This window comes from Tachypleus tridentatus, chromosome 6 (assembly GCF_004210375.1).
Source record: "Tachypleus tridentatus isolate NWPU-2018 chromosome 6, ASM421037v1, whole genome shotgun sequence".
Lineage (NCBI taxonomy): Eukaryota > Metazoa > Arthropoda > Merostomata > Xiphosura > Limulidae > Tachypleus > Tachypleus tridentatus.
The window spans coordinates 82903893-82921248 of NC_134830.1; the positions used below are offsets into that span (position 1 = coordinate 82903893).

The 17356-nt window shown below is 32.7% G+C and overlaps 2 protein-coding genes across 2 annotated transcripts; both read right to left on the minus strand.

Annotated features, from left to right (window-relative positions):
- Positions 1-3814: 3814 nt before the first annotated feature.
- LOC143251653 (zinc finger BED domain-containing protein 5-like) lies at positions 3815-4732 on the minus strand. Its single transcript, XM_076502914.1, has one exon. It carries the CDS (start codon positions 4730-4732, stop codon positions 3815-3817), a length of 918 nt encoding a protein of 305 aa, XP_076359029.1.
- Positions 4733-4772: 40 nt separating this feature from the next.
- On the minus strand, positions 4773-5588 carry LOC143251654 (SCAN domain-containing protein 3-like). The gene has a single exon (XM_076502915.1). The coding sequence runs from the start codon at positions 5586-5588 to the stop codon at positions 4773-4775; it is 816 nt and encodes a 271-aa protein (XP_076359030.1).
- Between the last annotated feature and the right edge of the window lie 11768 nt (positions 5589-17356).

Here is a 17356-nt window from a genome sequence, read left to right on the forward strand (position 1 = left end):
CCTGTAAGCTTAAACTTGGCAATTATGCTTTGAACAGTAGATTTCGGCACATTGAGTTGTGTAGCAATACCGGAAAAAAGACACACGAGACTTGTATTTTACAATAATTCGGTTTTTTAAATCACCGGACAGTTGTTTCCTGTTCACCATGATGACTAAGCAGATAATGAGGGAGACGGCGCTAAATTGCCGGAAATACATTGTTTTTCTGAACTGAGTTCTCATTTAACAAACGGCCAAATGGCTATCAGTTCAAATTAAAACTACTGGTAGGTAGTTGGAATGAAAATAATTATTTTAAAAATAATTAATGATCGAGATACTCAAAGTTCCGTGAAATCTTTGCCTTTTAATTGTTAAAAATAATACAATAGCTTACGTCAAAGATAATTAAGACACGTTTTGAAAGCTTTGTTTGTTTGTTTGGAAATTTCGCACAAAGCTACTCGAGAGCTATCTGTGCTAGCCGTCCCTAATTTAGCAGTGTAAGACTAGAGGGAAGGCAGCTAGTCATGACCACCCACCGCCAACTCTTGGGCTACTCTTTACCAACGAATAGTGGGATTGACTGTCACATTATACACCCCCCACAGCTGGGAGGGCAAGTATGTTTAGCGCGACCCTCGGATTACGAGTCGCACGCCTTACGCGCTAGGCCATGCCGGGCCGTTTTTTTTTAAAGCAAGATACTCAGTGTAAATTATTGGAAGATACTCATTTATCAGTACTTTATTGCTGATATTCCAAAAGCACAAAATCCTTATCGTTGGCAAATTCTCGCTTTAAATTAATAATTTGGCTCGTGTATGTATATACAATGTGAATACGAAATCCCACGGAAAGTTATAATGCCTTAAGAGGTAGCAAAAAATTTGAAATAAATAGTTTTGACTGAAGAAGTTTCATGCGATATACAGAAAATGAAGTTCAGTATTGATATATATACATATACTTTTAGATATATGAAATTGAAATTTTTTATGTTATTACAAGTTTATCTATTTATTGATATTCCCCTGCTGGTACAGCGGTAAGTCTACGGGTTTACAACGTTAAAATCAGCGGTTCGGTTCCCCTTGTTGGACTCAGCAGATAACCTGATTTGGCTTTTGTATATGAAAACACACACACTTATTGATATATATTGATAATAATGTAGTTTAATTAATATTTGAATATAACTATAAAAGGTTGTGACATGTGCATTTTGACCTCTTCGTAGTAAATTGATTAATGGCTAAACGAACAATATCATGGATAGGCATTTTTCAAAATAGACAGTCTTGAGAAATTTATCCATTCAAATGGGCAGTTTACAACCATAAATCCCTTCACAAGTGCATTCGATATAGATCCAGCTTGGTCAAGTGTGTTAAGGCGTTCAACTCGTAATCAGAGAATCGCGGGTTCGTATCCCAGTCGCACAAAAACATGCCCACCCTTTCAGCTGTGGGGGCGTTAAATTGTTACGATCAATCCCACTATTCGTTGATAAAAGAGTAGCCAAAAAGTTGGCGGTGGGTGATGATGACTATCTGCCTTCCCTCTCATCTTACACTGCTAAATTAGGGACGGCTAGCACAGATAGTCCTCGAGTAGCTTTGCGCGAAATTAAAAAACAAACAAAAAACATTTCACATTGTAATAGTTTCCCGCCAATTTAAAAATTCCCAAACCTCATAAACCAGATTGTCCATTGCGACCAATAATGTCCACATATCAATCGTTTAATTATAATCTTGGTAAATACATAGCATGGGCTTTCTCCAAATATGTAACAACAGCGAGATCATTCATCAAAGACTCTTTTAATATCAAATCTAACCTTAATCAATTTAATTAATTATAAAGCCTTAATGGCCAGTTTCGATGTTATATCCCTCTTTACAGAAGAACCGCTGAAGTTTGCAAGATAGCCTTAGAACTCTGTATCCGAAACCCTAATCTATCAATAGACATTTCCAGCAACCAATTAGTAACCCTCATAGAATCCACCACGATGAAGACAAACTTCATGTTCAACAACCACAACTATATTCAAACAAATTGCCTAAGCCTGGGCAATCCAGTATCACCAGTTCTAGCCAATATTTTTTGACACAAGTTGAAACACAAGCAATTGATAAAGCATTACATCCACCATAATACTGGTATAGATATGTAGACGACACTATTGCGGGATTCACATCTACAGAAGACACACTTACTTTTTTAAATCATATTAACACTATATATCCCAACATTAACTTCACATGTGAACAGGAAGAAAGCAATAAAATATCATTTCTTAAACTGAAAATTACAAGATCCGATACACAAGTTAAAACAGGAATCCACCGAAAAATCACCCATACTGGACTATACATTCCTTGGGACTCAGCATCTGAAACAAAATCAAAACTCAACATTCTAAGAAACAAAATAAACACAGCCATACAAGTATGCTCACCAGATAAAATTAACGGTGAATTAGACAAAATAAAACAATACCTCATTAACATCATTAAGTTTCCTCCACAAACCGTAGAAAACATTATACGCACACACTTAGACAAAAAGTAAGATCAACTAACAAAAGCAAATATTCCTCACGATTTAAAAAACCACTAAACCATATACTCCTGCATACGATATATTCCCGAAATCATCAGAGAAATAACCAACATTCGGCAAAAACTAGTAACAAAATATCACATTCCAGTTAATACCAAATTTATTCAAAAACCAGGCACAAAACTAAGGTCTATACCATGTAAAAACTACACTGACAAACACAACACCAACATTATTTATAAAATACAATGTGATAACTGTCATGAATTCTATATTGGATAAACAAATAGAAAAATGGAAACCATATTCAAATAACACAAAAAGTCACCTTCACGCGTTTTCGAACACTGAAAATCAAATAAACACAACATAACCATAAAAAAACACCCAAATACTAAATAAAGAAACAAACGAAAAATTAAAGAAGACTTACTTTTACAACAACTCAAGCCCAAAATATACCAATATAAAGGAACACCTTTATACCTATAGTAATAAATATAATCCAACATCTAAACACGCCCTCTACATTCTTACATTCAATTACACAACTGCCTTCAAATATGTTTTCAGCTATTGGTCAGTTACCTCTTTCTTTCTTTGTGAACCTGACGATGAACGAAGAATGTCGAAACATTGTTTCCCCCTCTACATAGAGTTTTCTTTATTCATACCATCCATTTTTACATATATATTTTCCTCTACAAGTGGGTTTTCTCGTCATCACGGGTGAAGGAAAGAAGGGATAAAATAATAAAATAGGACACCCCAAATAAGAAAGTATTCTAGAGATTAAGGCTCTAGAACAGTGGTTCTCAACCTTTTTTTATCCATGGACCCCTTTTCCCTTCTTTTTTTCTTGGTGGACCCCTTCATAACTATTGGTCATAAGAAGACAATATTCTATTTTTTCACTAATATAAATTTTGAGGTTTTAATAATCAAAGAAATAGTATATAATTAAGCTTTATTTTTAAATGAAAACTAATTTAATGCAAATAAAGTATTCTACAACAATTATAATAATAATGATAATTAGTAATAATAATAATAATCAAAATTATTGTGATAATAATTCTTTACCAATATCTTGTATTACAATATTATAATGTTTCTTTCATGGTCAAGCCCATGGAGATCAGACCTCTTCAGGCAATGCTTCGCTGCAGCATTTATTCATGTACATTGGTTAAAATTTTTGATAAACCAGTTAAAGTTAAGTGTGTGATAAGAAAAAAAAGAAAGAGATAGGCATATTTATTCAATGAGATCCCTGTGGTTGATGCTGCTCGGCGAGTTTCTTTATATCTGGTTCCATCGATGTTAATGATAGTCGAAGATCACCTCTTTTCACAATGTGAAGTCTATTGAGAGCTTTTGATAACAGTTGAGAAACACGACTAAATCCCGATTCAACAAGATAAGATGTTGGAAAAGCAATAACGTAGAGCTGTGCTTTATCCCAGAGCAAAGGGTACTTTGTAGCAACATCATTTGTCTTCCATACATTGTACTTTCCATCTTTGAATTTTGCACGCATTATTTCATCACTTTGTAATTCGATGAGAGGCTCTTGCAAAGATATGTCTATATCGGCAACACTAACTTCGAAAGGAATTGAAACCCAAGTCGGTATAGCCATCATGAGTAGGTCACTAAACCGAGTTTGCATATCATCATGCATATTTTCCATATATTCACCATATAATGCAAGATCTTTATCTTGCAAATCGCTGCTAACAGAGGCCAAACAAGGAAACTGTTCAAATGCACGACGCCTGATATTATTCTTATACAACTGTAGTTTCCTCAGAAAAGCAGCAATAGCACTTTTACTAGATATCACATCAGAATCTTTTCCTTGGAGCTGTTTATTAAGTGAATTCAATTTTTCAAATATATCTGATAAGAAAAACACATCACATTTATTTGCAAGCAGCTGTTCTCCAAGTTGTGTGTTAGCAAGAAAGGAAATAATAGAATCCCAAAGTGCAATGAAACGCTGAAGACAATTCCCCTTTGATAGCCATCTCACATCTGTATGTAATACAAGCCGCTCAAACTCTTCTCCATTTTGCTTACATAATTCATGAAAAAGGCGGTCTCGTAGAGAATTTGATTTAATATGGTTAACTACTTGTATTACGACAGTAAGGGCATCATGTAAACGTGCACTCATTTTCTTTGCAACTAAGTGTTGACGGTGTATCACGCAGTGATTACAAAATACTTCCGGGACAGCTTTTTTTTAAATGTCCAATAAAACCTTTGTATCTGCCTGTCATAGATGGTGCACCATCAGTAGCACAAGCGATTATATTTTTGAGTGGAATATTGTTTTCCTGGAAATAAGTAACAACTTCATTAAAAATTGTTTCACCTTTTGTGTGTGTCACAAGACTTCTTGCAAAAAGCATTTCCTCTTTGGGTCCTTCATCATTGTTAAATGTAATATATGCTAATAAAATGGCCTCATTATCTCTTAAAGTGGATTCATCAAGTTGAAGGGCAAACTGTTTCACTTGCAAATGGGCTATCAATTGTTTTTCTACATCATCTGCCATTTCATCAATGCGTCGTGACACAGAAGAGTTGCTTAAAGGGATGGAATTAGTAATTTCACTTTCATTTTGTTTCATAACTGACGAAATTATGACAGACACTACTGGTAGAATTACTGTTTCACCAACATTATGGGGTTTTCCTGCCTTTGCTATTATTTTGCTAATTTCATATGATGCCAGTAAACCATCACTCATTTTACACACTTTGTTATTAAACAATTGAGACACTGTTTTTCTAGCTTGGAAATCATCACAAAGTTTTTTAAAGTATTCTACTGGTTTATCTTTCTCTCCTGTGTGCTTCTTTTCTAGATGGATTTTTAGTTTACAAGGTTTCATACTATCATTTGAAAGTACATCCATACGTATGAGGCACATTGGTTTCGTTTCATTATGTGGTGTTGGAATAAATCCGTAAGACAAATATTCAACGGAGTACTGTCGGCATTTCTTTTTACTTGGAGCAGCCATGGGATGTCTGCAAAAAAAAAAAAAATATATATATATACATACATACATACGTACATACATATATATATATATATTTAATATATATACAGCTGGTAATACAATTATTGCATTTCATAATATCTAACTATATATATTGCTATTTATTTTTAGAAATTTTTCGACAAATAAAACACATATTTAGAAACAGAGTGCATGGTAAATGTTCGAGGTAAAACTGGTGAATAGAAATGTTATAGTTAAAATAACTTGAATGATTAAAAAAAAACTATACAAGTCATTCATTATTATCATTAGGGTCACCATTGACATTTTTAACTTCCTCAAAGCTGATAATTATATCAGATAACTGCCAAGATATGAATTGATATTTGAAATTTGTATCAAAACGGGAAAAAATTGCCATTTTTCTCTTCAGTCTTTTTATACTTTTATACTGGGAAATAATTTTTTCATTATTGAAATGCAGAAATTTAAAAAAAATACGAAAGAATGTCTGTACTAGGAACTTTTAATATCTCTTACCTTTTCACGATGGAGTTCAACGTTAAACTGAAGTGAACTGCTTGGGTCAAGTCGACATTTTAATAGATTTTCCCCTAGAAGGGTTTGACAGATCGAAGTATTTCTGGAATAAATTCCCTAAGGAGATTAGTATATTATATTATTATATATAATAGGAGAAGAACTGACTGCCTGAGGCGCATATTTAAAACCAGCTCTTATCACTTATTTTTTTCTTTTTTTATTGCTTTCAAGGCAATTTTCTGGAAATTTTTCAAAATCTAGAAAATACATCCACATTCGTTTGAATGTCTACTTCAGCTTTTTTCACGTCCAACCAAAATTACAGTAGAAATTGAATTCTTAATAATAAAAACCATTCTGAGTTGGTTTTCTTCATGGACCACCAAAATATCATTGTGGACCCCCAGAAATATTCCATGGACCCTTAGGGTCCATGTGGACCGCGGTTGAGAATCCATGCTCTAGAACAACAGGAGTACCAAAACCATAGGAAACTGTAAAAGTACTGAAGACGAAGAGGCTGAAACTGATATGGAGAGCCCATTGGTGGGACAGAAAATCATCACTATGGACATCAATGTTTGGGAAAGGGTAGGAGAAAAGAAAGTCAGAAGAAGAAGGATTGTGAAGCAAAGCAATCCAAAACAGTGGGAGAAAAATATGTCACGTACCTGAGTAATTATAGATGCAAAAGAAAAAGGCAGAGCTGGTCAAAGTCATTATCAGATGAGGCAGGCTAACCAGAACCAATAGAATCAGAATGATAATGGACTATGAGGAGAGAGTAATGAGACAGAAGAGGACCAAACACTTGATGTGAAATGGTGACAACATCATTGACAAACAAAGTGCCTCTTGTTAACACTGAAAGAGCAGGAGAAGAATCTTCAGGGCCTTTGGATGTTGTAGAAACATGGATCTTTAAATTCATGATCAAAATGCCCTATGAATTAATAGTGGTTGGCATTATATATGCATATATATCTGAGGTTAAGTAAGTGAGGATACTTCTAGTCCCACACACACAAAAAGAAAAATAGAGAGGATTTTAAGACAGAGTACATCAGTGTGACAAAAAAAAACAAAAAAAAACTAGAGGTAATAAGCCCAAATTTTCAATACTGCAAAATTTGATAGAATCATAATAAAAACACTAGCAGTGCAGAAAAAAGAATATGGATTACTGTGCACAAAGAATGATACATTTGTGGAGGGTTATTTATAGTCTACACGTGTAGCTTTTCTGAATTAAAATGTTTATGTGATGTACTTTACAGATGTCATGAGGGAATAAAAAATATTATATTGAAACTACTGATAAAAATAAAGTTCTGCAGTTAATACCACTAATATTTACATATTAGAATATAAATAATTTTGGTCATATATTTTATTCAGTAACTTTGCATGTTTGTTTTTATTAAACAAATATTTTCAGAGTAAATGCAACTGTTCTTGCTTATAATTAATTCATAGCAATCTTACTGTCTTTAAAACCACAAGCACGTTTTGTAAGAAAAAAATATATATACATACACAATATACCTATTTGTATCTGGACTTATGAATTTTTCAACATCAGGGGGTGTTGAAAACAGATAAAATATTCCACCTTTACTGGAGATCAACATTTCTTTAAGGTTCTTTGAAAAGTTGAAAACAAACTTTCTATTAAAACCGTAGCAGAGATGTATGACTTAACTTATGTAACACTCCAAAAACTGAAAGGACAAATAATGTACAAGAAGCTATTGGTAAAATTAAATGTCCGTTTTGTTCTGTTATAAATAGAAAATAGTGAAAATAATATGTAAAGTGCAAAGCTATAACACAGAACAAACATATTTCAAGTTTTCAGTTTTTCAAAATAACAGTCTAAAAATCATTGAATAAAGAAAAATTCTTATTAAGTAACAGATAAAAGTGCATGCAAGTATAAACTTGTTGTGTTCAATCTTAGCTTTTGGTTAAAAAAGAAAGAATTTTAATATCATTTGTAATCTTAAGCTTTCCATACCTCATTCTCTCTCTTTGATTCCAGAGCCAACTGTAGCTGGGTTACTTTTACAGGTTCAGTTTCAAGAGCCTGTGATAAAGCTTTAGAGTAAGATTTTCCTTCTCATAAGCTTCTCTGTTGGTAAGACAAAGACTGAAGATTACTTGTTTTGATATTATCAGAATGTTTTACTGGCTTGGAACATGGTTAAACAGCTTTTCAACTAATTTAAACATTTAAAGTCTCTTACAGTAAGCTTTTAATAATAAAGAGATATAGAAAATAATATACATATTATGCAAAAATTATGATACAGAAATAAAAATAATTTTGATTAAGTAATAAGAAATAAAATTTATTATTTCAAGAATTCATTTTCATTTATTTATTATTATAGATTTAATTTCTTAAATTTATTATTAATATTTCACTCTTTTATTTGCTCTAACACCATTAAGTGCTTTTATTTATAAATTTTCCAATTTTTTAGGCATTATTTCTTGTAAGCTAGGTTTTCTTCTAATTTATCCTTTTTCTGTTTCCAATGATTTACACAAATATATACACAATTTTATTGCACAATTTGGGTCATATTCTTCGAAAAGTGTAGCAGCTCACTTCTTAAATAGTGGATTATAGTTTATATATAGAACAGACATGGTAGTGATAGCAACAGAGCAGACAGACTTAGCTGCGATGTCAACGAGTTCATTTCTCTAAATACTGTCGTGGCCTGGTATCCAGAAAAACTGGGTAGAAATGGAAAACAAAGAGAAATGGGACAGTCAATTTTTAATATTGATGAGAACAGGGTGAAAACTAACAAAAAGTGATGCCAGGGCTAGTAGAGAGCTAAGAGAGTTAGTATAAATAGTACAATTGGTGTACAGCATAGCATCTATGTGATACAGGGCAAGAGAAATGGCATACAACTCAGAAGTAAACAGAGGAACTATAGATGGGATCATATGTGCAACCACTGAACCACAATCAATCCTGGTAGAGCCCATAGTCACCTTATTTTGAACCATCCTTATAAATAGGAATGAAAGGATTGTTCAAAAGATGTTTAGCAAACAGGAGACAGAACTTCCAATCTGGAGTAACTGCTTTCCTCAGATGACTTAAAGAAAGGTCACTGGTGGAGATGGTGATAAGCCATTATGAGATCGACTGACCAGAGGAGACAGCAACGTTATCTAAGGAGAGACCCAATCCAACCAACTGCGCTTGGACACGAAGACCAAAAGGAAGAATGGCAGACCATATATTCTGAAAAACATAGCACACCAAGGAAGAAAAACACAACCTCAGATGGGATACTGTGGTAATGAACAAAGTTTTGAAGCATAAAGTAAAGAAAGTTGAAGAGGAGGTTTGTGAAACTCATTGTACAAACTCTAGACTGGAGAAGTGTGGAAAATCTTCCATGCAGAGCTGAAGCCATAGATGGTGAATGGGGTCCAACAATTTTAAAGCTGAGGACCTGACAGAACCAGAGACCAGAGATCCACAGTCCAGTTTGTAATGAATGAGGGGTAGCTCCAAAAACAAACCATCTTCAAGATCTGTGATAGCCAACCATTAAAATGGGGAAAAAAACCAAGAGAGATTCAACATTTTTCTTTCTTGAAAATGTATTTCCAATACATATATCTCTATACATACAATAGTTTTTTCTCATGCACCTATTGTTGAGATCTTGCACACACAATCTTGAACTATGCTCCACCTAAATTACATTTTAATATGAGCTTTACTAGTAAATGATGTAATCATCATTTGGAAATAACCATCCACCAATAAAAGAGCAACATCTGATCCACCCACATTAGATACTCATCAGCACTTACATTCACTATTAACTTCATTTATAGATGAGACAGGAATTATGTGAACAAATACTAAGGAAAATGCTAACTTCTGAAACAATCTAATTAATTCTCTTCACAAGCAGCAAGAATTCTACATTCATATATTTGAGAGGCCTATGCAAAGGAGACAACCTAGATGAGTTCCCTTCTTCAAAGGTAGCAGAAAGAAAAAGCCTGTGGAACATGATACCTACTAGTGAGGGCATACTATGACAGAAGGGCAACACCCATAGGATAATGCTTTCTTCTAGGGCAGCATTTACTTTTTTCTAGATGGAAATATGAAAGGAGGAAGACAAAGATTAACCAATTTTTCACAGGGGTGAGTAGAAAAATATATGATGAACTGATCTTTTGCACATAACATATTGGATGGGCATGAAGTGTAGCACAGATTAGCTGAATAATCAGATATATATTTTGGTATGTCTTCACTTCATGCATCACAGATTAGCTCGATAATCAAACATATATTTTGTTATGTTTTCCACTGTACAATTTAATCACTATACATACAGGAGACTAAGGTCCCTTTCTGCTTCCAAAGGAGAACACTTTTCCCCATCTTGATGACCAAAACCAATAGGAAATCAGTCCTATGGGTGACCTGTACTATAATAACGTGGATACTCCTGCCCAACTGCCCAGTGCATTGTGCTGCCCACTCTGACTTTCTCTGGAGGGATTCCATAACTGCTAAGTGCCTGGACTCAAGTTTCACCACTGTAACAGTTATTTACTGGAAAAAGTACAATAGAATACCATGACATTTATTTTATAAAGTCAGCACACATGAGCCATGAAAGTGGACAGGCACTCCCTTAGTGCTAGATTTTTTTCAATGTATTCCTTGGTAAACACAGCTTAGATGAGGCATTAGCATTTTTTGACTTGAAGTATCCACATGTCCCCCAGATCCACATAGCATTAGCATGTTGATTGTGGTTTGCACAGTATGTGTCAGCTTTTGATCTTGCAAATTAGAAACTCCTTTCGCACATTATGCATATGAGTCTGCTTAATGTCAAAAATTGGTTGGTAGACTGACGAAGACCAAGTGAAGGGAGAAATATATGTATATTATTTTAAAACAAGTAGACTGTGTACTGTTTGTTTATTCTTAAAATTTATCACAAAGAATTCACAGGCTCATATTGTAAAGGATTCGGCTCATACGTAAAACTTCACAGTGATCCCTAAATTGAATAAGAAAAGAATCAGAAGCCTGTGATTTAGCAAAAAATTACCACAGGAAGAGAAAACAAAATATACAAACCCATTGAATTCAAGCAGTGATGGATGAAAGTGTGACTACCTGATCCATATTGGAAAGAGATACAAAAGTAGATGTGGAGATATAAAAACAACAGTGGTGAAACACACAAAATAGGGCAGACTCAGCTAAGTAACAAATGCAGATAACTGCAAATCCTAGATCTGAGATCAGAATGAAACCAATCACACGTTGCACAATATTAGAAGTATCACTGATCATTAGTTTCTCCACTGTCATTACAATATTGAATGACTACTGTGAAGCAGTGTTATATATCTTAGTAGATGCCAGAAACATGAATACATAATCCAATTAAACAATGAAAATGTTGTTTGCGTTTTTATGTATCAGTTAAAAATAAATTGATTTACGTATGGTGACTGTGCATAAATAATGAGACGCGGAAAAGAACTGGATGTCAAATTAAACGATGAGAGCATAGAATGGAACAAAAACATAGGTCAATTAAAAGAAAATCATAGTGAAGATAATTTAAATGAATGTTCTGACTGATATGTTTAAACTTTATATTGTTTTTTCAGACAATTAAGAAAGTTAAGAAGAAAGGGACTATACAATGAATAATAACAAAAAGTTAAAACAATAAGTACAGAAGACAAACAGTGCCTAGGAAAGAATGAGCCTGCTAGCACTCATGCAAATTACTGTGCATGTAGGATGTATCATTCTATAACTGACTAGTACAATACATGTTGACATATACAGAAATGGGAAATTTGTTAAAGGCTTGTAACCTGCACACAAATTTCATGGTAGTATGTATGTTGTATCAGCTCTTTGTTGTGCACAAAAGTGAGCAGTGTTTCTGAACATTTTTCTCATACTGCTTAACACATTTTTGACTAAACAGCAAGTCTCTTATTCAACTATTTAGTTCCCTTCAACACAAGTAGATTATTCGAAAGTTAGACAGAAAAGTATGTATTGCAAATAATATATACTGATCACTATATCTGAAAATTAATGCAACATTAAATTTTTGGTACCAAGCATATGGATACAAACAAAATCATTATTTCATATCTGAGTGTTTCAATAGAAAACTGTACCTTTCATCCCTATATTTATTTGCTAATAACTTTTTTTGCTTATAGTATATATGTTATCAGCATTGTAACATTTCCTGAAGAACTAATATACAAGATATTTCTTTGTAAATAAAATGTATGTTTTTACATGTTCAATTAAATATCAATACTGTATGATATCAACAAAATGTATGACTGTAAAATCAAATCTGTATTAATCAGGTTATTTTTAAAACCAATTATAAAGCAGTTACAAGTAATTATAATTATTACAGAAATCATCAAAATGCAAAAACTATGAGCTTTCAATAATTATTTTCCATTTGGAAGATCATAATAAAAAAGTTAATAATATCAATTACAACCAAATTAAACACCAGGTATTCCAAGGTTAAAAGTACATTTGAATGAATAAAAGTCAACCAGAATAACAGACTAGTATTATTCGAAGCTTCTTAAAATTACAAAAAACTATCCAAACACAATTTGCTAACATACAGGTAGCCCTCCATTTACTTTTGATATTGGACTAAATCCTCTTTCAAATCAGAAAGATCTGCTTCCATTGATGATAAAGATATTTCAAGCCCAAAACACACACTGTTTAGAGAGCTGCATGATCAGTTCAGTGTTTTTTAATTTTTCTTCTTCCAAGGAGGAATGCAAGTCATAACTTAGAGATTTCCCCTGCTTTGCCTGAAACTCCAAGAGCTCTTCTATCAGAGTAAGAAAAAACTATTGCTTAAAGAGTTACTTCATTAATTCGAAATCCATACTTTTCACACCTTTTGACCATTAGTGCTTTATAAGCTGTTCTGTATATTGTAATTTTTCAAAACATATTTTTAAAATCAGACTGTTTGAGTTAATTATCATAAAAGCATTAACTGCTACAATCATTTACTACAGTATCCATTTATGCAAATTAAGAAAATATAGGTTCAAGATAGGTAATTTTTGTGTGTATGTGAAGATATAAAATAAATTAAAAATGGAAACATATGTAATTACTATGTAAATAGTTCAGAATCTGTGAAATAGGAATTAAGTTCAAACAATAAAAAGAGAGATTTACTTGCCATGAATGAAAAACAGTAATAATAATCCAAAAAAGTGAGTAACTGGACATTTAACAGAAAGTAAGTGATGAAATTCAATAAATAAATATATCTTTACAGTACTAAAGAGCCAAGCAAACTGTGATAAGAGATCCCAAGATTAGACATTACATCCATTGCTTGATTTTACTGCATACTCTCTCTCCATCTTCATAACTCCTGGATCATGAGGTAAGTACACACAAAAAACAAAGACCACTCCTCTCCTGAATGCAAGTAGTCATTTAAAACAACTGCTAGGGGAATAAGTAAAAAAACATTAATAAACTCACCTTGATACAAATAGGATACATTTATTTGAAACTGCTGTGTTTTTTAAAGATAACATTAAAAATAATTTTTAGTAGCCACACAAACAAGTTATTGACGTATCTTGAAAATGATATAGTGGAATAAAACTCACTCTAGAGTTTAGTTTTGAAAATAATAATAATGCTACAGATAAATACAAAAGCATTCCTCACAGTCTGTCAACAAAAATGACTAAAGTTCTAAATGTCCTTGACAAAATACAGAGCATATGTCAATATATCCATAGTTTTTCCACTCTCTCACTTTCCACATGACTTAAATGTGGTTGCATCAAAAGGATGTATACAAGCCCAACTTTTCCAGAATAGTCAATATTTTATAATTACAATTGTAACAAAAGACATCTTTCTCTCAGTTGTGAGAAGTTAGGTGGGAATCTTTTTCAAAGTAAGTAGCTGATTAAAATTAATTTTAATTCTAAAAACTTAAAACTGAAAATGAGCATATCTACCCCTGAAATATAAATAGTCAGAATATCCATATTGAGACAAAGAAAGGAACCAGAGAGAGAGAATTATAAGAACCAGTAGATCATCAAAAAGTTGAGTTCTTAGGCAGAAAAGTAACAATCAATATCATAAAAATTGAAAGTGTAATAGAGTTGAATAGAAATACAGAACCAAAGTTTTATTAATTGGAAAATAAGTAAAGCAGAACCAGCATAAGAAAGTGAACAAAATGAGGACATTCTGAAAGTGTATTTTCTCAGCAGAGTACCTCTTGACCTTCATTTACTTTTTAACATATATGCAATGGAAAATTCAGGTTGTATTTACTTACTCACGGAACAATCACATTCTTGGGTATGTTCACAAGTAGTGGCATAAGAGGTAGTCAAGGTCAGATTGTAATGTGTTCCCATGTACCTGTTATGGAAAATTCTTAAAGGAGTAAACCAGCTGACTAGACATGCTCCTTAGGATAAGGATTTTTAACATTCACATCTGCCAGAGATTTGGCCATCCACTAAAAATCAAAGCGTGAAAAGTTCACTGTGTCAGAAAAAGGTAATGATCTTGGAAGTTTAGCATAATATTAATAAAAAAACACAGGTTACAAGAATAATTCTTCGATTAGTGATATAAGCTACCATACCACAACAGAGTTTTCTGTATGAACTATCATACAGAAAAATATATATGTAAAAACGTCTGGTTTGGGTTGAGACGTTTTTAGATATAAAATATGGCCAAAACACAGATAAACAACTGATCCAAGGTAACCTCCCAAAAGTACAGATGTAGAAATCATTCAGAACAATTATCTTAAATAATACTAAAATTCTAATGTGTAACAGAAAGAAGTACAAAATATAAAATAAAAGAAATCTGAAAGAAAAAAAAGACCAGCAGAAGATCATTCAGGGTGAAGGCAACAGACAAATCCTACTCTTCACATATTTAAGGCAAGTAGGCTGAGCAAAAGCACAAAGCTGCCCAATGGGTTATCCATTTTCTGACAAAGGTTCTGAAATACAGTTTACAGCATTCTAAGTCTACAAACATACTGCTGTGCCACTGGTGGATGGCTTGAGAAAATTCATGAGAAATTGGATTCCCAGATCGTTGTGAAATTAGACATGAATACAAGCAGAAACATTTTGGTATGAATAGTAGAAAATGTTGATAAACTTTGGCTAAAAATACAGCCATGAAATCATCTAGTTGATAGAAGAAGACTGCAAGAGAATAGGCCTCTATGAATTTTGTAGAAATTCCAATATTGTTGAAAGTATTTGCACCCAGAGTAACAAAGATTCCTCAATTTGCCATACAGATGTTATAGATTCACTTTTTACAAGAAAATCTGGATCTTAGCGGGAAAGTGGTTCTAATACATATCCTCCTGATTGGAGAACTATGGGTAAGTTGATTCATCCTCCGAATTATATCAAAGGCATTCAGTACTTTAGTCTTTTTGTTGTTTTTTTGATATCACAAAAGCAACTCAACAAGGAAGAGTTTTTCATATTTCAGAGGTAAGTCTACCTGTGTTGAAGTTATTCACAACGTGGCAATACCAATACTTATTGTCACAAATTACTACTACTGAAGCCCAACTTTCATCATGAACTTACTGAGAATAGATAAGATTATACATGTAATGAGAAAATGAAATATTGTGAAATACGGTATGTTCTGGCCTTTCAAGGAAGGACAAAAAGTATCCGCCAATAACCTGAATATAATCTAAGTTAGTGAAAAATTCTGTCATACTGAAGAGATCATAAGCATAAGTAAATTTTATCTTTCATTGTAAATGTGTTTAAATTTACTTTTAGATGAGAAAGTAAAGAAATCCATGAAAGTAGAAGTGCTGAAAGTGCAATAGTATCCCTGGATTGACATAGTTCCTATGGTATTTTTTATTTTGATTTTGGCAAATGCTTTTCAGCACTCCCACTTCAGAAACTACACCTGTAATAATGCATTGGATAAGAGAATATTGCCATAGCATTGCCTTGTAACATTTAATCGATGTGGTTTTTGGATTAATTTGTGAAAAAGTGAAACTTAGATACTGACAATGTAGTTCATATTTTAATGTTGTATGTCAAAACACATATTTATTATTTATCAAATAAGTTTTAGTTTTTATTTTATTCTATGTTTAATCTATCACACTGTTTCAATTAATTCACTGACTGAAGCCATATCATAACTGAATCAAGCAGAAATTGATATAACAGTACAAAAAGTACCAAAGTGTTTATAGTGTGTGACTTATATCTTTGATTCAAATTAAAACTTGAATGCTCATTAGACTAACTAGATTGAAAGTGAATCTATCTCGATATGCAACTTAAAATATATTAGCTTTGCTAAAAAGAAAAAATCCTATAACGATAATGTTGCATGCTATATTTGATAAAATAATGAATGTATGCTTAAGTATCTGGCCACTTATTGTAATTCTACAAATATTACATTCAAAGTAGAAATACATACAGTGAATTACATATTATTTCATTTGATGCATTAATTGGACTTATAGAGTAATGCAGTATCTTCTGGTAATTTAGCATATTTATATTCAAAGAATAAACTATGTACATTAAAGCCTGATATTCAATACTGTTTATATAAACACATAGCTAGAAAGTTCAAACTTTGTCAAAAATTTATCTGAGACACATAAAGATTTTGCAGGCTTTGTTTGGGGAAGAAATCCCCTCTGAACTTCTCTCACAACTGAAATTTTCCTGTTGTTTAGTAAAAGCTCTACTTTCTTTGTTGTATTTATGGCCTATTTCTTTGCTTTGCTAAACAAAGCATTGTTGAAGTGCAGTCCTTAGCAGAGGACACAGTGAATCAAAAAATTTCATCAGATCACCAAGTCATAGACTATACTTTCAATACTGACCTTGGTGAAATGATTTCATTTATTTGTAGTCAAGCTACAAAATTGGATATTTGTGGTCTGCCTATTACAAGCATTAAAACCTGGTTCCTAGCACTATAAGTTTGCAGACATACTGCTATACCATTGGGTGTGTGTGTATGTGTGAAATGAAACAGCTAATAGAAATACTTTCCTTATTGGTAAACCTGTGGCTGTGTTTATAATTTCAGGACATATCATTATTAATATAATTAATGGTCATAATAATCATAAGGT